The sequence below is a fragment of the Rousettus aegyptiacus genome, unplaced genomic scaffold (genome assembly GCF_014176215.1).
Source record: "Rousettus aegyptiacus isolate mRouAeg1 unplaced genomic scaffold, mRouAeg1.p scaffold_m13_p_12, whole genome shotgun sequence".
Taxonomy (NCBI): domain Eukaryota; kingdom Metazoa; phylum Chordata; class Mammalia; order Chiroptera; family Pteropodidae; genus Rousettus; species Rousettus aegyptiacus.
The window spans coordinates 11,133,748-11,157,975 of NW_023416287.1; the positions used below are offsets into that span (position 1 = coordinate 11,133,748).

The 24,228-nt window shown below is 50.7% G+C and overlaps 1 protein-coding gene across 3 annotated transcripts in view; it reads left to right on the forward strand.

Moving 5' to 3' along the window:
* Positions 1-4,805: 4,805 nt before the first annotated feature.
* Positions 4,806-24,228, forward strand: part of RIMS4 (regulating synaptic membrane exocytosis 4) — a 52,590-nt gene continuing 33,167 nt past the window's right edge. For 2 of the 3 annotated variants that reach the window (XM_016152407.2, XM_036229361.1), the window contains exon 1: positions 4,806-4,904. In XM_016152407.2, the coding sequence (XP_016007893.1) occupies positions 4,808-4,904 (97 nt within the window). In that variant the 5' untranslated portion in view covers positions 4,806-4,807. The remainder of the gene's footprint in view (positions 4,905-24,228) is intronic. The other variant, XM_016152408.2, reaches the window with a different exon arrangement.

A 24,228-nucleotide genomic window follows, 5' to 3' on the forward strand; every position in this document is an offset into this window, starting at 1 on the left:
TGGGGCAGTCTTCTCAGTCTCCCCTACCTTTCCCATTTTAAAAACAATCAGTAGCTTTTTGGTTCAAATCAGGATTTATCTGAAGGGGAGTGGGAAGGCAACCCTCGAATTTACTCCAATACATTCCTCCCAGAGCAGCCCCAAGAGTTATTTTAAAATGTAAATGTGAGAGCAGTGACTTTATTTTATCTACTGATATATACTCCTCAGGGCCAATAACGGTGCCAGGCACATAGTAGGTGCCATTGTCAGCTGAAATGTCACCTCCCTAGGGAAGTCTTCCTAGATTCCCTCAGGGTGGGTTAGATAGAATGGGGGGAAGGGAGCACTGGCAGGTGCAAATACATGCACTATAAAGTACGTAGACCTAAATCTCATATGACATATATCACAATTGTAATTAAAATCTTTATTATAATGAAATTATTATATGATGTTATAATTAGATGGTTATTGGCATGACTATTTGTTTAATGTTGCCAGACTATAAATCCCATGAAGTCAGGGACCCTGTCTGTCTCATTCATCTGTGTTCTGAGTGCGGGGTACAATGACCGGCACAGGGTACTGAAAATTTCACTCAATGAATGTATCTATGAAGTACCTACTATATGCCACACACTGTACACTCCCCTAATCTTCACCATGACTTTGCAAAGGAAGTGTTAATTATACTCACTTTTTGGTGAGAAAACCTTGAGGGGACTTGCCCAATGTCACATGGCCAAAATTAGGACAGGCACTTAAAACCGAGGCAGGCAGTATGTCTTCAGCTCCAATACACCTGCCATCTAGCTGTTGGCATCTCTATCTCACAGGGCTGTGAAGTTCACACTGAGAAGTTTGTCTCTGATTTTCCACCTTCCCCTCTTCTGCACTCATCACTTCTCCCACCCATCATCTCAAGCATCCTCTATCGTTCTTTTAACTTGTTCTTAGAACACATTATTCATACTCAGGAGTAAATAGTGGATAACTTAGATTTCCCATGGGGAAATTATGTATTTACAAGGGATCAAAGATTTAAGCTTACAGGATCCAACCCTACGACAGGTAGAATTTTAGGCATGAGTTGATCAAGAAAGGAGAATCACACAAGGAATCTACTGTTTATATTATTGGCTGCCTTTCCTCCTTTATACTTTCGGCTTCGGGAGTAGAGTTAGGGGGTTTGGCCTGTCCACTCTGGCCAGGTGAGCAGGCAACCTGGAGTGTGGTAAGAAGAGCACTGGTCCGGAACAGGAGGCTTCTGACCTGGCGACACTCTGTCCCAATACACTAGGAAGCTTTAGGCAGTCTCTTGCCCTTTCTGGGCCTCAGTTTCCCTCTCTCCCAGAAATGAGAGTTGGATGACCTTTCGGGTTCCTTCCGGCTCTGGACGTCTGCCTCCAGGGGGCTGTCCTGTCCTTAGTACTAGGAGCTCACGCTCACAGAGCACATACTGTGTTTAGGAACAGTTCTAAGAACTCGACATTTATTCCTCACTCAATGATGACATTCATACTGTGAAACACTGTCCTCATTTTACAATGGAAGAAACAGGCCCAGAGAGGTTAATTCACTTGCTCAAGGTTACTATTCCATTGCGGTATATCGTATTATCCACAGTTACTGGTGTAAGACAACCATTTATTCTGCGAGTCAGGAATTTGGGGAGGGCTCAGCCACGTGGTTCTTGTTTGCGTGTTTCTTATGCAGTTGCCATCAGATGTCAGCTGGGGCTGCATCAAAGTGGGACACCCAAGATCACTCACTCACACGCCTAGTAGTTAACGCTGGCTGCCAGCTTGGAGGTGGGTTGGTCTTACTGTGGCTTCTCTAGCATAGTGATCTCAGGCTTCTTGCTGGGGGCTGGCTTCCTCCCAAGTGCATAACCTGCCTGAGCCATACAGAAGCTGCAGGAAACTTTCTGACCCAGCTTCAGACGTTTGCATGTCTGCATTCTACTGGTTATAAGCCAGTCACTAAGGCTGACCCAGTTTAAAGGGAGGGGCCCCTACCACTCAATGGGAGGATGAAGAATGTGCACACACGTTTAAAGCCACTACAGGGACTATTGCTGAAAAGTGAAAAAGCTGCAATTTGAACCTCTAGAGGCTGGCTCATTGCTGGTCTCTCAGACGTTCCTCATGGGTCTCACAGGAGGGTTCTGGGCAGAGGAGCAGCAGCCTCTGACTTCAGTTTTCACAGGGTCCCCCTAGCTGCAGGGTAGAGGCCAAGGGCAGAAGCATGGAGACCAGAGAGGAGTTTGCTGCAAGACTCCTGGTAAGAAATGATGGGAGCTTAGCTCAGGATGGTAATGGCGGTGGGGGGTGGGGGGTGGGGAATGGGGAGAAGTGGTCAGATTCTGAATACATTTTTGGTGTAGAATTGTTAGGAATTGCTGATGGATTAAATATGGCAGGAGAGAGAGAGAGAGAGAGAGAGAGAGAGAGAGAGGAGAGGATCAGAGATGACTCCAAGATTTCTGGCCTGAACCATGGGGAAAAATGGAGCTGCCAATTACCAAGATGGGGATGAATGCGGGGTTGACTATTAACCACCACACCAGGCTGCTTGCAAGGTCTAGGTCCGCTTCCTGGGAAGAGAGGAGGGGTCAGGAGAATTTACCTATGACAGGCACTGTGCTAAGAGATTTGCACATTTTCATAGGCAGAGTAGTAAGAATGACCTCAAAGATTCTGCCCCTGGTATAAGCCCCTCTTGTCTGAGTGTGGATGAAACCTGTGAATATAATGCAACATCACTACAGCGATTAGGTCACATTATATGACAAAGGAACATTATCTAATCACACAAATCCTTTAAAAGCAAAGTTTCTCAAGCTAGTAAGCAGAAGGGAAGTTAGATTCAAAGGATAAGAAGTGTTTGATATTCTGACGATGGAGGAGGCCATGTGCAAAGACCAGAGAGCTGCTTCTAGGAGCTGAGAGTGACTCCCAGCCAATGGCCAGCAGGGAAACGGGGGCCTTGGTCCTACAGCCACAAGGACCTTAAAACTGCCCACACCCTGAGCGAGCCTGGAAGCAGATCCTTCTCCGGAGCCTCCAGCTAAGAGTCGAGTCTGGCCAATGTCTTGTGAGGCACAAGAAGAGAACCCAGTTGAGCCTGCTCAGACTTCTGGCCTACGGAGTTGTAATCTAATAAATAGGTATTGTTTTTAAGTCTTGCAGTTTGTTACATAGCAATAGAAACTTACCTCACTTAATCCTCACAACCATTAAAAATGGAGGGTCCGGTCCCCATTGTACAGATGAAGAAACAGGTAGGTGAGGTAAAGGGATTTGCCCTAGGCAGGCAGACAGGACCTCTGGGATCTTATCATCTCGTCAGGCTGCTTCATAAAGAAGGTGTCGGAGCAGCTGGCAGAGGTTAGACATCTGGCGCTTGACTAGGTGGGGACCTCAGGTCCTGGGTCAACTCCAGGGAATGGAGTTCATGTTTTCGATTGTGACTGTGTTCAACTCGGTGTCAGAACCTGTGTATGTGAATCCCTGAAGGTGGGTATGTGGGAGCGCCTGTGTGAGTGTGTGAGCGGAGTGTGTCTCATCGTGTGTGAATCTGAGGGTATCTGTGCATCAGAATGTATCTGCCTCTGGCAGTGACTAAGTCTGTGTGGCTGTGTCTCAGTGTGAGCATGTATGTGCTCACTTGTGTCTGAGTGTCTCTCTGAAGTCTGTGTCTGACGGTGACAGTGTGAATCTGACAGTGTTTGCCAGTGTTTGTATGTATGTGTGAATCAGTGCTGTGGGAGTCAGCGCTAGGTATAGGGGAGAACTGAGTGTCTCTATGTGCAGGTCTGAGAGTGTGTGTCATCCGAGTCTATGAGTGCCTTGTGCATGAATTCTAGGGTGCGTGTGAGTAGCGTGGGTGCAAGAGAGTGCCTGTCTGAACCCTGTGGGTTTGTGTGGGATCGGAGGGTCTCACTGTGTGGTCAAAGGTGTCCATACTTGTCACTCTGTATGTGTCTGCAAGTCTCTGGATGTGAGTCTGTGTGTGTCTCTGGGTGTATCTCCCTGTGTGGGTCTCTGGGTGTCTGGAATCTGTCTGAGGGTTTCTGTGGATTGCTTTGGCGAGTGTCTCTGAGTGAGAGTCAGGGTGACCCTCTCCGGTGTGTGGTATGAGTCTCAGGGTGGCCGTGGTATTTCTTGCATAGTGAAGGCAGTTGTGTGGGTGCCTGACTGAGCTCCTCCGAGGGTTCATGTGTGAACCTGAGGGTCGCTCCCAGTGTGTCCCTTCTGAGCGGTTCTGTGTCCCCGGGTGAGGCCTGTTTCGGTGGGCGAGTGGAAGCCTGAGCCGGGACGAGACTGAGGGCTGAGTGATGGGTTGGGGTACGGCCGCCGGACTGGGTCGCACACAGCCTGGCGCGCTCCTCCCTCGGGCGCACACCTGCGGGGCTGCGGGGTGGCGAGCCGGCCCCGCCCGCGCCCTCCCGGCTCCCACGCCCCGGCGCGCGGCGCCCCCTCCCCCGGGCGGCGCCCATTGGCTGCAGCGGCGGCTCCGAGCCCGCCCCGCGCGGCCGGCGGGGGGCGCCGCGGGCCACAGCGCGCTGCGCCGCCACCGCCGCCGTCGCCACCGCCACCGCCACCGCCGCCGGGAGCACCGCGCGCCTCGGGCTCCGCGCACTGCCAGCTCCCGGCCCGCCCGCCCGCCGCCCGCTCCCCGGCCCCGCCGCGGAGCCCCGGCCCGGCCCCGGGCCGCCGCCACCACGCCGCGCGCCGTACTCCGCGTCAAGAATGGGGCGGCCAAGCTGCCCAAGCCGCCCGCCGCCGCGGCCGCGGCCGAGGCGCCCGGCGCCGGCGCCGGCATGGAGCGCTCGCAGAGCCGCCTCAGCCTGTCCGCCTCCTTCGAGGCGCTCGCCATCTACTTCCCGTGCATGAACTCCTTCGACGACGAGGACGCGGGTAAGCGCGCCTCCTGCCCCCGCCCCCTGGGGGCCGTCCTGGCAGCCAGATCCCGAGGCCCCCTCCCCGCCCCGGTGCTTTCTTAGAGGTGGCCTCTCTCTCCTCCCCACCCCCCACCCCGCTCGGGGACGCGCCCCAGGGTCTTCTTCCCCACTCACGGGACCCCAGGGTCTCTAGGAAGCGATGTCTTCTAGCCGCCCGCACCCCCCACTCCCCGGGACCCGTAGATCCTCTGCATTTACCCCTTTCCCGCAGGTGGGCCCTTTGGGTCTCCCGGAGCCAGCCCTTCTCATTCACCGGTGCCTGCTGGATGCCCCCTGTCGTGTCCCTGAATCGGACCTCCCACCTTTCCTGAGCCTTTTATGTGTGCCCACTTTCCAAACCCCGGGGCTTTGGCCGCTTAACCCCTGGGGTTCCGACGCGCCCCCCGCCGTTGGAGGTGGCGCACAGACCTTACCTCTCCATCTTTGTCTTGGATGCGTCCAGAGGCTCCCTGTCCTAGACCCCCTGCCCCGCTCCCAAGGCCTTGAGCTCCGCATTTGTGTCTCTTCTGCTTTCCCAAGAAGTAGGGTCTTCAGACTCCTGGTTCTTATCAGATTGGAGCGGACCCCAGGGGTGGGTTGAGGGGACCAGCCAGGTGACGGCCTATCCTTTCCTCCCCGTTGGTCCTGGAGGGAGGCATAGGGCGGCACCAACTCTACACCTGCACTCCGGAGTTTACCCCTGACCCCGGGTGCTCTTGTCCCTGAGCGCTCTTGTCCCTTCTGTGTGGGCTGAATCCAGCCACCAACCAGCAGCCCCCGCCTCTGGCTCCCTGGCCTGTGTGTAACCTCAGCCAGAGCCTGAGGGTGGGGAAGTGTGGAGAGACCTGGTCTTTAGGGCCCAGGCCAGGAGGGCATGAGGGTTCCTGATCACAGGTTCACCCCTGAGGACGCGGATCCACCAACAGGTGGGGGTAGCTTAGGGCTTGGGTGAGAGTTCTCCAAACAATGATAGATTGGGAGTCAGAATTAGGTTTCAGTCTTGCTTCTGTACTTATTAGCTGTGACCTTGGGCAAGTCATGCCACCACTAGCCTCGATATCCTCATCTGTAAAATGGGTTGACAGTGCCTCAGACACAAGGATGAAGTTACAAGTGTTTTGTGAGCTGAAAATCTGAGAGTATGTGGTGGGGAGGAGCAAAATGGCCTCATGGACACTTTTGGGAATCTGATGAAAATGTGGACTATCTCTCCAAAAAAACGCACATATGCTCAGCCACAAAATTCTGTCCACAGTTTTAAGTAGTTCGTGGGCCCTGCTTAAGACTTCCAGACCTTTGTCTGGTCAACTCTTTATCTCTAAGCCATGGAATGGAGCTGTGGGTGATACGTGCTCATGTCTTTCGGCTGGAGCAGGAGACAGGTTGGGGAGGAGGGAGAAGGTTCCCCAGAAGAACTTGTTGGCTCAGTGAATGAATGGGGCTGTGTGAGGCAGACCCCTGCCAGACCTGTCTTGCTGCTGACCTGGAGATGGTAGGGTAGAGATGGTTACTGCAGAGTCATTTTATAGAATCACCATTCTACAGAAAAAATAACTGAGGCTCAGAGGCTAACTCCCACCCCCCTTGATGTAGCTGAGGGAGGTTGTGTTATTCTGGACAAGGCAAGGTGAGGAGGGATGGAGGTGCTCTCTAACACAGTGGCCTCCACTGGGGCAAAATCAAAAAGACATCAGGCTAGCATGGGGGCTGGGGAAAGGAGCCCCACCAGCCTAGGTGAGCTGGCTCCCCCACGCCTCACTAGACGGTTGGGGATTCTTACGAAGTTCAGTGGGCCACTTGGGTCTCAGCAGCCAGGCAAGGCAGGAGCATGGGTTTGTAGGAGCATCAGTGGCAGGGACAGTTAGATTTTTCTCCAAAGTCATGCTCCATGTCATGGGTCAGATGCTTTGGTGATTATTGCTGGTTGCAGGTGACTTGGTCCAGTTTCACTTAAGTCAGAATAGATAACTTAATGTAATATTAGAAAATTTTAAAAGGTCCACCTGTTTTTTTTTTTTTTCAAGCGGGTTTCTTCAAATTCTTAAGTTTGTCACTTGGAGAAGACCTAGAAATCATCTTGTCCAACTCCTTTTTGGCCCCAGATGAATGAGAGAGAGATTGTATGTGTGTGTGTGTGTGTGTGAGATACCAAAGCCCCAGTGTGTGTGTGTGTGTGTGCGCGCGCGCGCGCATGCTTGCGTCCATGTGTGTAACCCAAGGTCACCCAGTGAGGCAGGCACAAAGCCGAGACTAAAATCAGGTTTCTAGTTCTCTTTCCAGTAAATCACTAGCCCTCTCCCTCAAAGAGGATTTTTTTAAAAAGCCAGATCTCACTGTGTAGAAAATGGTTCCCAGGTGAGGAGGCCCCAGGGAGCGGCTGACAACCAAGAGTTTGGTTTGGGCATCTCATGCTCACTGTCTGCTCATCTTAAAGGATGCTTCGAGTTTGGGAGGGGGAGGGAGAAAGTCAAGTTTCATTTCCGGAAGACTAATGAGTGTCTGGTGAAAATCGGAAGTAGGGAACGTTGTCTTGGTGCTTAATTTCTCTTGTTCTTCTTAAAGTCATTAATTTTCTCCTAAAAAAAGCCTTTTGGATTTATTCTTTTGGAGCAGCACCGTGCTGAACTAATTTCTAAAAGCAGTTTGAATAATCTCTCGGACGCTGGACAGAGACTGCTTCGGGAGGAGGGCTGTCGGAGCTGGCTTCGCTCCATCCTCCTTTTCTCTAATCCCTCACTTGGTCTACTTCATGGCTCAGAAGTGTGTGTCCCTGAAGGGTCTCTGGCTCATCTCCGTGCCTCCCCCTTTGCATCTCCCGTCCTGTCGAATGCTTCTTTTCCATCAACCAGATCGAGCCAGAGCCATCTTCATGGCTTACATGCTACCCTTCAGCAGGTTTCCTGAGAAACCGTGTGAGGAGGGGACTATTTCATTAGCTTTAACTGGGCCAGAGCACTTTCCTGCCTTGGGCTTGGGAGGTTTGGACATTTTGCGGGCAAAGGAAGCTTCCCCTCCCTCCCACCCCTTTCTAGCCACTTTGGGGCTCAGGATGCTGGTCATTGCAGGTCCCTAGAATTTTTCTCAAGGAGCACTTTCCTTTGAGCACTCAGAACTCCTTTCTTCTGCTGCTTTTGCCCCTTTGCCCAAAGATGCTGGGGTTTTAGAGAGGTCTGAACTTGGGGGCATTTTTGTGTCTGTATCTTCATCACTCAACCTTGCTGGCACTGCGTTTGTAATTGGGTAGCGGGGCGTGGGGAGGAGTTAGACATGTGTCGTTGGTTTTCTCATCTGTACGAAGAAGAAAATAATAGCATGGACCTCACAGTGTCAACATTTTAAAAATGTTACCCTGCCTAAGCATCCTCCTAAGGCACTGTAAATATATTATTTTAATTTTTTCCTCATAGCAACCCTATAAAATTAACATTTACATCCCCATTTTCAGATGAGAAAATCGAGGCACAGAGAGAGTATTTGTTCAAGGTCATTCAACCAGGAAGTGTGAGAGTTAGGATTTGCACTTGAGCGATCCGACTTAAGCATCTGTGCTTTTGCCTATAACGCCGTTTGTGCTACACCAAAGGTGTAGTATAGTACCTGGCACCAGGTAGGCTCGCAATACCTGTTAACTATTATCTGTCCTATTACCAAGTTAAGACTTGTTTCCGAGCAGGACTGTGAAAAAGAATCTGTGGGTTTGGAGATGGAAGAAAAACCTGATTCTCAAAATGTTAGCTTTTATAATTTTTAATAAGCTAATTTGATAGCATCGTTAGAACTATTAAGGTAGAGTTGGGCCTTCCTTCTTGGAAGTGGTTTAAAGATGGGGATTTGGGGCACTTGCTTGAGTAACAAGAGGGCGGAGAGCCGTCCAGCTCCGCATTTCCCTGTTCTTCCTGAGAGTTAATTTTTATCACATCTATAGTCCCAGCCCTGCCACTCTGCCTTGGGTCACAGCTCCGGAGCAGGAGTGTCTCCAGTTTCCAGCAAACGCCAATGGGGTTTGTTACATCAAGGTCTGAAATTGAGGATGGTGTCCCTGAGACTGACCAAGTGGTTTTGGCATCCAGTTCTCCCCCGCCCGGGAGGAGGGCGGAGAAGCTGGAGCAGCCAGCTCTGATTTGCCCATAGGATGCTTCGATCCAGCGCAGGGAGGAAGTTGCCATGGCAACACAGGCTGGCTACCCATCCCTCTCCTAGTGGTTAGGGCCACATCTCTGGGCTGGAAAGCCCTTCACAGCACCTCCCTGAGCCTTCATGGCTTAGGCCACATCTCACGGGGGAGGGCGCAGCATGGTGGATGGGTCCCACAAACTAGTACCAAAGCCCATTCCCCTTCTTTTTTGGACAGAGGGGAAACAGAGGGGGCTGTCAGAATTACTCCTCCTGGTTGGGGTGGGGAGCGGGGGAGATACTCATATCCTGCCAGACAGATCCTGGCAGGAGGAATCAGAGCTCCAGTTCCTGCCCACCCCACCCCACCCCACCCCATTCCCCGTTTACTCCATTTGGCAGAATTTTCTTTCCCAGACCAAGTGCTAACTTTTGTCCTTGAAATTTGACCTGAGCATTTTCTGGGAAACAAAATGTCCTGCTGTTCCACCCCTTCCCTCTGAGATGGTGGGAACTGAGTGCCTCAGCCCTAGAGCGGGGCTGGATGGATAACGGGGAATGCTGAGGGGGAGGCCTTAAACTATCCTTTGGGGTCAGGGCCACTTGCGGCCATGAGATTAAGGTTTTGAAGCCTCCATTCCCACCCTCATCCCTAGGGCAGGTCACTTCCTGTCTCCCTCCTACCCCCCCAAGTTTATCGCCAACTGCAGTAATCTCCTTTGTGTGTTGGGAGTTGGGTAGAACTCTTCTAGATGAGGATAACTGAGGCATGGTGAAGAATTGAGCCAACTATTCCCGTAGTTCAAGTTGTGGGATGGGGTGAGAATATACTCAAACTACTTGATCTTAATCGAATTACCCAGAAAGAAGTATCTCAGAAAAATCGCATGCAGGGATATTAACTGCTTCCCCTGTTCCACAGATCGCTGGGTTTCTGCTCTGACGCTGTTAGAGCTCTTTCCTTAAATTCTCTCTCCCTCAGCACCCCCTCTTCTTGGTCCCCAAGCTGCCAGACTCATGGCTCCAGCTTCCCTGGCTTTACAGCTGCCACAGGCCCACATGGTCCTGTTTGGTGGGAAGGGGGAGGGAGAGGGTCCATCCACTTTGCCATCCTTTGAGGATGATGCTACCTCCCTCTCCACCCACCTCCATCGCAGAGGCAGAGCCAGTTCTAGCTGAAGGCTGAGTGAGAGGGAGGCGGAGCTGTGGAGGTGAGTGAGACTCTAAGAGAGCTTCCAGGTCAGCTGACCTTCTCTCCTGTCCCAGGGCCTTGTTTTTACTTTGCCTCCTCTTTTCATTCTGGCCTTAAAAACCATTGGGTCCGCATTTCTTTTAAGAACTGTTAGAAAGTTGCCAGTTTTGGAGAATGTGCTCTGAAGGGTGCAGACACCCCACACTGTCATCATGCCCCACCCCACCCCCCTTTGCATTCCACTGGCACACTGTGGAGCCCCAGTTCCCACCCTCACGTCTCCCCCCACCTCCTCCTGGCACCTGGAATGACCACACTGGAGTTCTCTCCCTTCCCCGCCCAGTTTACTCCCTGGGGTATGGATTTGACTTCTTGTTGGCTCTGGGGCCTCAATTTCCCCCATCTGGAACAAAAAAAAAGGTGGTTAATTCTCCTTGTTTGAGCATCTCTCAGGGTTGTAAATATTAAATGATCGAAAGGACGTTTGGCTGTGTGCAGTGCTTTCCGTGATTTCACTAAATCCTGTAGCAGCCGGAAGGGTAGCTCCTGTTGCAGATGGACCCATTTGGCAGATGAGGAAAAGCCGGGCAGCTTGGAGTACTTCCGTGACTCTCTTGGGTTGCATAGTGGTGATTTACACTAAGGTGTGTTTGACTCCAGAGGCCACCCTCTGGTATGAAATGAGATTCCAGGTGGCAAAGGGCTGTGTAAGCCCCGGGGGCTGTGCTAGTGCTATCAAAACAGCAAGGGACAAAGGCGGGAGTGTGGGGACCTGGTCCCATTCAGATGCGCCCCTTTATGGTCCGCTATGCCACTACAAGTTGCCCTAGCCGGCTGTAGTACCTTCCTGGCCATCCAGTTCCTGGACGCTCCCCATCACGGGACTGCCTGGCCTCCTTGAAGAATCCAGTTGTCTGCCCCAGCCCTGGGGGCCAGCCATCACCTGCCTCTCCAGACCCGATGTAGGCCAGTGCTGGATTATATTTAACGCTGTGCTATTTCCACTTGACAGCTCCAGAGCGCCACCCCCCCCCCCCAACTTTTTCTCCTTCCTCCCCCCTCCCCTTCTGATTCACTCGGAAACTGAGAGGCTGATGTCAGCGCCTTATTCTTAGCCCCCGTAATTGTAACTGCATTTAGCAGTGCGCACTTCATTAACGGTTTCTGCTAAGGGGGTGTAAGAGGACTGTGGCTGGGCCAGGGACATGGGTGGAGGAGACGGGGAGGGGGCCGCTGCTGCAGGGACCCTGGCCAGCTGCCTCTTCTGGATGGACCAGCTGGGCGGGTTCCAGGCTTCGCTTTCCAGGACCAGCAGTCTCAGAAGGACCCTTGGAAAGCACCTCGTCCGTTGCTCGCATTAGGCAAGAAGAGAAACTAAGGCTCAGAGAGGCAAGGTGGCTTGCCAGGTCACATGTAAAGGACCCTTGGCTCTGGCCTCTGAGTCTAGATTTTCCTCTTTGGTATTTTTCATTCAACTAGTATTTAATTCGCTGCTCAGTGCCAAAACAGTATTCTAGGTGCTGGGGATATATCGGGGAACTAGGCAGACAGTTTCTGCCCTCATGGAGTTATGTTCTGGCGTGGGGGAGACAGGCAAAACACAGGTAAGAATTAGGAAATAAGTTCAGATCGTGTTATGTGGAATGAAAATAAAACAGATTGATTGGAAAAAAAATTGATGGGGTAGGAGATAACGTTAAGGTCGTCAGGAAAGGCTCATTGACGAGGTAGCATTTGAGCCGAAGCCTCGATGACAAAGAGACAGTAATGTGAGGGGATAGAGTGATCCAGGGAGAGCAGACAGCTGGTACAAAGGCCCTGCGGTCAGTGTGGGCGTGGGTGCTTCGGGAACAGGAGGCAGACCAGCATGGTGAGAGAGAGGAGGTGAGGTGAGATGAGGTTGGGGAAGTATGCTGGGGGCAGATTAATCCATCTCGGCGATAGCGATTTTGAGTACCAGGTGGGGAAACTGAGTTCCAAAGTGGGAAAAGAATAGCCCCCTCCCCGCCCCCCCCACTTCCCCCAGCTGCGTAAAGTCAGAGAGAGGCCAAGCCTCCTGAGGCTCAGTCTTTTTCGTTCCTTAGACACAGATGGCTGTTCCTTTAAATGCATCACATGGCTTCCTTCTGGGCAGGGCTCTTTCTGCCCCGCCTTCCTGCCCTGCTCCTCAACTTGAATCTCACCTGACCCAGCTGTATAGCTTCCCTGTCTGATATAGCTGTGAGGGACTCTGGGGCACTTCCATGGTGGGACGGAGAGAACATGGCTTCGGAAGCCAACGGATTTTTATCCTGCCCCTGCCACTTCTAAATCGTATGACCTTGGACAAGTGGCTTCAACTCTCATCTGTAAAATGGGGGCATGATAATAGTAAGTTCTTCAAAGGGTAATTGTGAGGAATAAATGACATAATGCATAGCCCAGAGCTGGGCATGTGGAATGGAATTGAGGTCTCCTTAGTTACAAGGACCAATGGGCACATAGTAGATGCTCAGTTAGTGGTAGCTGCTGCAGCTGGGTTATTACTGCCAGTTTTAATGGGTCAGAATCCCCTGGGGGGCTTGTTAAAACACTGGTTGCCGGGCCCCACTCCAGAGTTTCTCATTCAGTCTGGAGTGAGACCTGAAAATCTCATTTCTAACAACTTCCCAGGTGATGCCGATACTGATGCTGCTAAGCCAGGGACGCTACCTTGAGGACCACTGGGTTAGAGAGAAAAGCTGGGGAGAAATGAAGGGTTCTTCTCAAGTTTTGATGTCTCCTAGCTACCTGTGTCTTAGATGCAGGGACATTGGGTACCAAATTCAGTACTCGGGTATGCTCTTCAGGCACTCCAGTTTCTATCACACGGTCTCAGATGAAATGAGCCTCAGCTGCTGGTCTGCTTTGCACCGGGCTTAACACGTAGGACCCCATAAATCCTTTTGGAAGTCATTGTCTGCGTAAATGATAAATGAGTTGACATGAATAACGTATCAGGCCATAATATCCTTTTGCGGCATATTAGACTCAGACAGCTCTGGGGATTCTGAGGGTTTCAAGTCTGGCACCTTTTACCACTGGGAACAGGACGCAGTCCCTTTCCTGCATCGGGGAAGGCAGGCCTGTGTGTTAAAACCAGGAAGTTCATTTGAGGACAAGCCTCTGCTGGGAAGAAGCAAATCAAGGGAATCATCGATAGAAAGGGGCAAAATGCTGGGAAATGCTACCGGGGGTGGGGGTGTTTACTGAGTCACTTTATTTAGACGTTTCTGAGAAAGGGGTAGCTGGTAATTTTCTAGGGAAAGTTGGGGCTTAGCTCTGATCGAAGGCAGTAGGGGCAAACCTTATGATGTAATAAGATTCCCATCTGGGCTCATAAAACTCAGAGTCTGAAGACGAAGGAATTGACAAATAGTTTCCAGGTGGGACTTATCCTAAAGTGACGGGAAATACTCTCCAAGAGGAGTGGCTTGGGTAGCAAAAGATCACAGACTTTGGAGGCCCCCAAACCTGGATCTGAGTCTCTACCACATACCAGCTGTGTCTCTTGACTGTAGTAACCATGCTGGGCCTCAGCCTTGTCCTTCTCAAAATGAAGTGAGTAACTCTTACCTTCTGAGAATTAGAAAAATATATGCACTACACATAGAAGGCATCCAGGAAATGGACGCTGCCGCCTTTCCTGCTATTGTAGACTTCCTGGGTGCAGGAAAGGGCGGGATGATGGGCACGCACTGCCTGCGCGTGGACGCCTGGCTCTGGTCTGGGTAGCTAGCTGGTGTTTACCGTGTGCCCGGCGGGGCCCGAGAGGCTGCATTAGGAGTCAGGAGAGAGGTCTCTGCATCACTGCTGGACCTCAGCATCTCTGGCCATTTCCCTTTGTCTTTGAGGCGTCGGAATCCTTATCTGCAGAGCAAGGGTCTGGTGAGCTTGGTTTAGATACATTCAGAGTCTCTTAGAAAAACAGACATTTGTCCAGGCCCCCTAGCTCCTCCAACCACTCTGCTATAGCACCTTCACTGTCACTTTTATGCCCAGAGTGTCCCCTCCTGCCAGAGTATCTCTCTAGCTGATCCTTGGCTGATTGGTCATTGAATAACTTAAAAGAATGAGTATCATTTGGATTAGGTAACATATGCATATAGTACAACATTTTAAAAGCACAAAAGATATCCAGTGAGAAGCGTCCCTGGCACCTCCATCCTCTGACCCTCCTGTGCCCTCCATGGGACACTGTTTGCAGCTCTCACAATCTTATGTGGCTATTACTGACAATAACATGGTACCTAGTTAAAATTCGAAGAGCACCAAAGGACACCCAAGGAAACATCAGCCTCCCTCCCACCCCAGCCACCCAATCCCACTCCCACAAATCACCGCTGGTTTTTTCTTTATTTTCCAGTTATCAAATTCTTATTAAGCAATCGTGGCAGTGCCTAGCCCTGTGCCAGACACTGCGAGGGTTCAAGAGTACTCAGGTGATATGAGGCAGTGTAGCATGATGGCGGTTATGACACGAACTCCACAGCTAAGATGACCTGGGTTTGAACCCTGGCTTTGCTGCTTATTGGCCTGGTGACCTTGAGCAAGTTACTCAACTTCTCTGAGCCTCAGTTTCTCAACCCTAAAATGGGCTAATATCCCCTCCCTGCCTTGAAGGTGCCATGGGGATTAAATGAGTAAATATTTGTGACATGCTTTGTAGAGAGCCCACGCAAAGTGTTTCGAGAGTGTTAGCTATTACTATTTTTGCTCCTTCAAGGTAGCAGTCTCTCTTAAGTCATCTAACTCATCTTCACTGAGGCCCAAAGTGAGAGCACATGGTTTGCCCAAAGCCTCACAGCAGGTCTCTGGCAAAGCCAGGAATGGACTGATGTTCCTGGACTTCCAGCCAGGGCTAAGTGGCCGCCCTGGACCTTAGCAGCACCTAAGGCCTCAAGTCCTCGCCCTGTGTTTCCAGCACTTGCTAGCTCTGGAAAATGCCACCTGGAGTCACCCTGGGAGTGGGTGGGAGAATGTGTCACTAATTGGGGCCTGTAATGGAAATTAATTGGTTCCTCAGCAAATGTCTTGGAAAAGCATCTGCCTGGGCCCAAACACCAGAACTGAACCAGGTGCCTTTGGGGCCCACCGAAGCCAACCACTCCCAAGCCATCTGGCTGTAGGACACCACCACTTTTGTCCAGCTTCTGTTGGGTGTGCTGAGTGCCGGGAGAAGGACCCCTAAACTGGGAACCCTGGTTCTGATGGGAATCAGGTGGGTGCCGCTAGCGAGGGAGAAATAAACCTATGAGGCCTGTGTTTTATCGAGCTTTGCTTTATTGTGCTTCACAGATGTTGCTTTTTTTTTTTTTTTTTTTTTTTATAAATTGAAGATAAAACCCTCCACCAGCCAAAAGATGATGACACACTTTTTTGTGATAGTTGACTTATTGCAGTGGTCTAGAACCGAACCCAGATACCTCCGGGGTATGCTTGAATAATATTCTTAGACTCTTCTCAGCGGTCTCCAAATTGAAAAGACTACAGAAAGTGAGAGAATTCTTCCCTCCTGTTCCCACCGTCTTAGCCTGAGACACGGATTTGTGTACAGGTGATATGCCGTGGGAGTGCTCTCAGGTGAGGCCAGTGAGAGGGTGAGAGGAATTCAAGATGAGCAGGAAAAGAAGCCGCTAAAGAGGGGCGCTCAGCCACAGGCTAGCCTCAGCCTGAGCCGTGGGAAGCTCTGGAGAGTGGACGGCATCGCAGAGCTGACCGGCCTACTGAGTCACCGGCTGCGGGCAGTCCCCCGGGGGCAGGGGGCATAACTTGGGGCAAGGCAGCTCCCATCAGCTAAGAGGGGGCACCTGTGAGCTAGCACCGACAGCTACTCAGAGCAGATACTCACAGATACTCCTGCTTGGTAAAGGAGACCTGTCTGGGCTCGTCTCCCACCTGCTATCTAGAAACTTCTGGCGACAAACCGGGGAGAGCAGGTGTAGCCAGTTCTGTGCTGAGCAGTGTCCACCCCTATTTCAGGTCGCCTTCTCCACAATACTACGAGGTGGTCATTGCATTAGGGGGGCTCAAAGAATCAAATATCTGGATGGACTTGACTTGGCCAAGGTCACACAGCTAGTGAGGGGCGGGAAGGGCGTCAAACCCAGGCCTGCTTCCGATACCTGTGGTCTTTCTGGGGTTCTGTACTGCATTTAATTTTTTTCATGGATATACATGTATATTTTGTGCTTCCTAGTGGGCTTCTTTCCAGATACTTCTTTGAAAGGTATCTGTCTTGATTTTCTACTTGTACCTTGTAAACATAAAGCCCTTTGGGTCTGTCAGAACATTTTTGCCTATTTGATCTTGCTTGATTCTCATAGAAAATTGGCCCTGTTGCCAGACAGGTGGACCGGGACCCAGTAGACTGTCTAAGGTGAAAGGTCTAAGGGGAAGCTGAATTGTCACAGAATGGGGCCTGGATCGGTCACAGGAAAACCTGGGTTTGAGACCCCATTCTTGCTAATTTGAGAGCAACCACGCTCATTCTCGTTGGGATTTCTAAGAGACTATGTAGAATGGGACTCAGCAAACTTCTGTAAAGGGCCAGACGGTGGATATTTTAGTTTTTAAGGGCCAGCAGGTCCCTGTTGCAACTGCTCAGTTATGAAGTTGGAGCGCAAAAGCAGTCCCAGATGATATGTAAATGGTGGGTGAGGCTGTGTTCTAATAAAACTTGATTTACGAAAGTAGGCAGCAAGCTGGATTTAGCTCACGGGCCACAGTTTCCGACCCCTGAGTTATCCCAGGAGCTGGGGTATTTATACACCGACTTCCATCATCCATTGGTTGAGGGACACGGGCTGGGCCGGAGACTTATTTATTGCCATCATTGCCTACCTGTCACAGGTGGTAGTCATCAGGCCAAGAAATATAGGTGCTGGCAACAGGTGGTCAGGCCAGCGGTCACTGAATTGGTAAAGATGAGGGATACGGGGCATGGGACCGATAGCATCACGTGCTCCAGCTCAGAGGCATAACTGTGTTTGGAGAGTGTACTGGGGAGAAGGTGGCCAGTTGAACAGCAAAACGAGTTCTTGTAGGGCCCGATTATTTAACTTCACATTTCCAGGCTTTCCAGCTATTCGCTATTTCCAGGCAAAAATTGTCTCCTCCATTCTTGGTGGTCTTGCTCCCATTTCCTACCTCCATGCCTCTTCTGGAACGTCTTCCCCTCCCCGTTCAGGGCTCCAGTGCCACCTCCTCCAGGAAGCACACCTCTCTTCTCTCAGATGGAGTTGATCGTTCCTCCTGGGCGCCCACGTGGCACTTTGTGCTTCTTCCTCTCCAGCACTTGCACAGTCCGGCTTTTGTCACTTGCCCATGGCCACACTGTGAGCCCCTCAGGTCATGGACTGTGTGATTCTTGCCACCATCCCACCCTTTGGAACTAAAAGGTGAGGCTGAATCCCAAACCTCTCCTTCCTTCCCGTTCTTCCTCCCTCCCATTCTCCTCCTGCCTTCATTTCTCCCTTTCTCCTTCCAGCAGTAGCTAATGGCCAGGCCCTATCAAGGTGCTGGTGACTCCAGGCGAGTCCTGTCTCTTCCCTCAAGGAGTTTATGGTGTGCTGGGGGGATGCGTGGGGGGAGGGGTTAGACGTTTGATAACCCAAAGTAACAACTAATAATACGATGACGGCTGTGATGGGTGTCACAGAAGACAAGCGCAGGGTGCCAGAAAGGCTGGAGCTGGGAGGACTGACCCGTCTGGGAGATGGGGGAGGGGACAGCTAAGCTGTGACCCAAGGGATGAGTGGAGTCAGCCAAGCGAAGTCAGGGGTGTGGAACCGGATGCCATAAGGCTGGCAGCATGGACTTGGGAGTCAGTTACGGGAGTGGGGGTGTTGAGCGTTGGATTCTCCCAGTCTGTGTGGCTGTCTCCCCCTTTCCTCCTCTCTCTCCCTCACACACACACATGCACACGGATGGAAATATTAACCATAATTGCTTCTGCATGGCAGAATTCTGGGTAGTTTGTGCTTTTTTTATAATTTCCAATTTTTTTTTTTTTTTTTACAATGGATGTGTGTCATGGTGAACATCGAGGGCTTCAGAGTCTGGAGACCACACTCCCAGTGGGAGTTGTGTGTGACCTTAATCACGTTGTTTAATCACTCTGCGCTTCTGTTTCTCTCTCCGTAGCATGGGGATCGTGATGGTTAACACACAGCGCCCCTCACAAACGTTCACGCGTTTGAGCCTCGCACTTACTCCACGAGGTGGATATGATCACATTGCCCAAGATCACTCGGCTAGTCAGGGTCGAAAGCCGGCTCCATCCAGCCGCCTGGCGCCAGGGTCTGAGCTTAACCCCTCAGCTGTACCGCCCGCCTCACAGGGCAGTGGTGAGAACTGAGAGGACGCCCGTCGAGCCCTGAGCACAGTGTCCGGCACACAGTTAGAGCTCCGTTAATTTAGTTTTTGCTGTTAGCAGCTGCGGTGGGCACACCGCGTTTTGAAAGCCCAGGAAAGGGAGCATGCGGTTGCTGAAGTAGCAGGACTGGATCGTACCGGGTCTTTGGAGTCGAGGCTCCTGCGCTTGAGCTTAGGGACAGCTGAGCCTCTCTTGGATTTTTAGCTGCCAACAGACAGACCCAGATCTGGGGGTTTGCAGAGACCTCTGGGGCTGCAGATGGGGAGAATGGAGCCAGAAGGCGCAAGGATAGCTCCTTTGGTTATAATGACTGTCCCCAAATGGGTCTGACCATTTCAGCACTGACTCCTCAGACCACATGATGATGATCTTCGGGTGTCTGGGCTAGCTGCGTGGGCCAGAGCGCAAGACACAGAAAAGTCAAGAGTGTGTCACCAGGCTGGCCTGGCGACGCCGGGCGCCTGGGAAGCGCCGTTTTGAAGGCAGGAACAAATTACTCTCCTGGAGACAAGGCCGGGCCAGTTCCTGCCGTGTTACATTATTAAATTTGTAATCTTCATTCTAATACTTTCCAGCAGTGAATAAGAACCAAATTTAAAATGCCGGCTTTACATTTCTGGAATGAAGCTCTTTGTCAAGAATTCTCGAAACCCATAATTTTTCTCTAGAGGTGAATGTCTACATCTTTAAAAAAAAAAATTAAATTAAAAAATAAAGGAAAACCATTCTTTAGTTAAAGGTTGGGTTTGCAGAGCTGTCTGTGACCCCAGCCCTGGCCAGGAATTGGGAATATGGGCTGTGTGTCTCCAGCCCCAGAAGGGGCTCGGAGTGGCACTGGGCCTATAGATGCCTGGGGCTGCCCAGGAAATTTAAACCCCTAAATCTGAGCCTTGCTGAAGAAGAAAGGTGAGAGAAGCCTCATGCCCACTCCCCCCCCACCCCCAAGTAGCTGGCAAATCTGCTGATTCGTAGAAGGGTTTGGAAAAAATTGGGCCACAATCCCCAAAAGAATTGACCGTATCAGGCTCTCATGAGCTTTCTCATGACCTGTTTGGTGAGTGGCAGACCCGGCTGCTGGTTGAACCGTGGGCTGTATTGTTACTGCCTTTAGACTGGGAAGAAGGGCCCTGATTTGGGGTCACTAGCATTACTGGGTTGCAATCTGGCACTCCTAACAGGGGCAAACAGGGATATGCTCACCCCGTTCCCTCTTGCCAGGCTGTGTTCTGGGTATGTGGCACCCCAGAATTCCCTGTCCAAAGGACTCTGCGTCAGCTTCCAGGGTCTGTCCAGATTCCTTCCCTAGGCCCGTCCTCCTGAGGGTGAACTCTGTCTATCGCTGGTATCTTGATAGGTGGCCTTGAAGTGGCAGTTCGTGGAAGTGAGAAAGACCGAAGGTAGAGCGGGCCCCTTGATATGCTGGGGGTGGGGTAGGGAGAGGAGGATGAAGGGGAAGGGCAGGTCGCAGCTGAGGGCCGCTTCCCTCCTCTCTCCATATTCAGCCACGGAACTCTGAGGATTCTAAATTTGAACCTCTCTTGGCCTTCAAGGTCATTATGGAGACCTATTTGTCAGAGTGGAAGGGTAGGAAATATTTTATTTAATAGCCTGATTTATAACTTTTAAATATTTAGAATAAGTATGAGAGCCTCAGTTGCCCTGGGCCCTGCCACATAGCGGGGAAGTAGAGGGGTGGGGGGTGGAGGGTCCTTTGCATCATCCATTGAACTGAGAGCCGGAGCAGCCTAGGGACAGACCTCCTTGTGGTCCCATGTCCTGGGCCTTGTGCAAATACATAGCTTGTATGGCACCTTTGGGAAAATTAGAGGAAGACACTTCATTACCTCACCTCCACTCCGGGTGATTAAATGTTTTAGAATGGTACCTCCTGTATGAGGATGAAGTAGGAAAAGTCTCTCCCTTCTCTAGCAGCAGCAGGGTATACCACCTGTCAAGTGAAAACAAGCTGTGTTTCAGCCTTGTGACCACCCTAATTGGCACCTTTGTGCAGGTAGCAACCTATCCAGTCGCTCACAGGGCCCCATCGACCTGAACCATGGGCTAGACCAGAAGGGAAAATGCCTTCGCTGGGATCTTGAGGCAATCATTAAGCCATCCCACACTTTTGTTTTGTTTGTTTATTTTGTTTTTTTTTAGATTCCACGTGTAAGTCTGACTTATTTCACTTAGCATAATATTCTCTAGGTCCATCTATGTTGTCACAAGTGGAAAAATTTCATTCTTTTTTATGGCTGACTAATAGTCCATTGTATATATGTACCACACCTTCTTAATCCATTTGTTTGTCATATCCTACACTTTTAATGATCATCCTCATCATGATAACTACTGTTTATTTTGTGTTTCATGTATGCCAGGTGCTCCGAGCGCTTTACCTGGATATACCTATTGAAACATCAGAATATGAGGGGAGTACAGTTGTCATACCCATTGTACAGAAGACGAAACTGAGGCTAAGAGATGACAGGTTCCTCTTCGACCTAGAGCCATACAATAGTAAGGTCAAACACCGGTCTGCTGGTGCTTGAGTCTGTTAGCCTGGTCACTGCTCTGCACTTGTCTTCATAATTTTTAAAAGAATTCGTTATGCAGTCAGGACATTTACTGACCCCTTTTCTAACGTGCTGGGTACCAAAGTTATGGTGCAGGATAGGACGGGGCCCCCTTGGCCAAGGAGGAAAGAAGCAGAGCAGATAACTGGGTGACCCCATTGAGCAGGGGTGCTGAGGACAGCCTTAAAGAGAAAAAGCTGTTTACTAGGCTGGATGTGGGAGAGATGCTCTAGGCCCCTGGAGGTCCTGCGTGGTGAGAAAGGAGTTTCCCTGTGAACGCACGCATTTCCCTGCGTGTAATTCGTGGGCAAGGTAGGTGCGTTAGGAAATGGGCTCAGGGAGGAAGCAAGACCAGGAAAGAGGTGGATGAGTTAGGAGAGGCCCTCGTGCTGCCCCCAGGACCGGGTGCTGCTTGCCCACCTAGAGCTGTGTCATCGTTTCCAGGCCTCTTGGGCCCCTGCTGAGAGGGGTGGGCTTCACTCTCCACTCCTAGCACTGTCTTTTTTTTTTAAGTTGGAAAAGCAAGGTGGGGAGGGATAGGAAGGGGCGCTCGGTGCATTTTCAGCAGGTTTGGATGTGGAAGTCCCGCCCCGAGCCCTCCCAGGCCTCCGTCTGCATTGGGAGTGGGAGAGTCACCATTTATTGTGTTAATTTTTAAAAACAATATTGTGCTTTCACAAGTTGCAAACACTTGTACAAATGTACTAGTTGGCATTTCCTGTGCATATACACATTCCAGATGTTGCGCTAAGACTTCATGCACGTGACCGTGTATGGTCCTCAGAACAAACCTGCAAGGAAGATCCTCTCACTGTTCCCATTTTACAGGTGAGGAAATTAAGGAACTCCCCGAAGCTCGCCACTCGCAAATGGCAGAGCTGGTTTTCTCATGTCTAATGTCCTCAGTCGATGCTTTGTGTAGCCATGGTGGAAATTTTGGGAAAATGCAAAGATTGCCCAGAAAAGAAAATAAAGATGGCTCCAATTCTATAATCCAAAAGCAGAATATTTAAAGTCTGTGGCCTTTTCTGTGTGTGTGTTTGTGTGTGTGTGTGTGTGTGTGTGTGTGCACGTGTGTGTGTGCGTGCACATGCAGGAATGCATATTTAAACCAAGTCAGGGTCATAGTGTGTGATACTGTTTTGTAAACTGAAGCCACTATTTAAAAATCACCTTAAAAGGACCTTCAAGGCTGGTCTCCACAGGGACACTGATTTCCAGGATCAGGTCTAGAGCCGCGTGTAATTCGTGTGTAGACCACAGACTTGCCACGGCAAGGCCGAGGGACAGCACTGGGCAGCTCGCCCTGACAGCCACGCTTCATTTTCCTCCCCGCTTTCTGCTCCTGTTCTTGTAAAATGAATAAATAAATTTTAAAACTGACAGACCTACCCAGGATTTTATTCCATGCCTGGCCCTGAATTTAAATGCAAGAAGCAGAAGGCTTGTGAGCTATAAATAGCCCAGGCTGCTTCTGAACAGTGGCGGGGAGAATTTGTAGGTTCTGTTTCCTCCCAACCTGGTGACCTGGATTACTTCCTTCTTGCAGCAGTTGCTTTCCTCGCTGCCTCCTCTGCCCATCCTTCATTTAGCGCAGAGCAAGTCCCTCTCTAAGTGCTTTGTGAGCATCTACCCTGGGCCTGGCTGCTGGGCACAGGGGCTGGAGTGGGCCACCAGCTCCATCCCGGTCTGGGGTCCGGAGCGGGGGTAGACGTAGACACAGACATCCACAAATGAAAATCTTGTCATTGCGGAAGCCCGAAGAGGGGTCCTTCGCTCTGGCAGTCAGGAAGGGCTCTCCAGAGGAGGAGACAAGGAACCCGGGGAGGAAGTGGCCTGGTAGGAGTCCGTGGGGCCGCGAGTGTAATGTGTGGCACAGAGCAAGGCTTCGTTATTACTCAGTGGTTGCGTGCTTCTGGAGGGCATTGCCTGGGTCCCTTTGGTGGCTTCCATAGCTTCTAGAATCCGACGATCTTAGGTAAGGAGGGTTGACCAGCCTTTTACTTGTCTTAGTGATTCTCAACCTGGCCTGCACATGCCTTTGCATCTGGAACCAGAATCCTGAGCTCCCACCTGGATGACTCAATTAAAAATCTCGATGGACCTGGAAATCTGTTGCTTCACAGTCTCCCCAGGTGATTCTGATTTTCAGCCACATGCTTTTGTGATTCATGTGGTACCTGTCCAGACTCTCATCTGAGGACTGTACCTTAGCCCCCAGTCCAGTCTCTCTTGGGTGACACCTTGGATGACTGAGCAGGGAGCTCACAGCCTTTCAGGATGGTTCCTTCCATTGACACACAGCTCAACTGCTGGAAGTCCTTCCTTTGTGCCCAGAGTTGCCTTCACTGTTAACCCTAACACCGCGATGAGACTGAAAATCAAATTTATACAGTGTCTACAAAATACTTATTTAATTTGAAGGCAAAAACGACATAGATTTTAAAATCAGACAGACCTACGTTTAAGCCACTCCCCGTTTCCTGTCCTACCCTGTTCGCTGTGTCCCGAAATAAGTGACTCGGCCTCTCCGTTTCAGTGTCCTCGTCTACGCGGGGATAATACTAGTACTTTCCTCTCAGGCCGCTGGAAGGATTGAGTAACATGCCTGATATGGGCTCGGTCCAGCTGTAAGGCACTCACATCGTGACTTATTATTATTATGTAAAACATTTACATAGTGAATTCAACATTCAAGAGGCTTTTATTGAGTGCTCGATGTAAGCCCAGCCCTACTGTAGTGATGAGGTACATTGTGAAAAAGTTCGTACTAAATGGCTGGTGTCATTATCAGTATTGTATTTTTTTTTTTTTTTGAACCTTACAGAGCTGCTGGAGTAGGTCGTATAGTAACTCACCTTTTACTGATAGGAAGATGAAGCTCAGAGGGTTAGCAGGGTTCTAAAGCTGCTAAGAGATGGGAAGGAATTTATCTATGTCTTCCATCTCATACTCTTCTCCCACCTTTGGCAGGCTTTTGGAGTCATCTATCCAGATGTGAAGGAAAGAAGGAAGGGAGTGAGGGGAG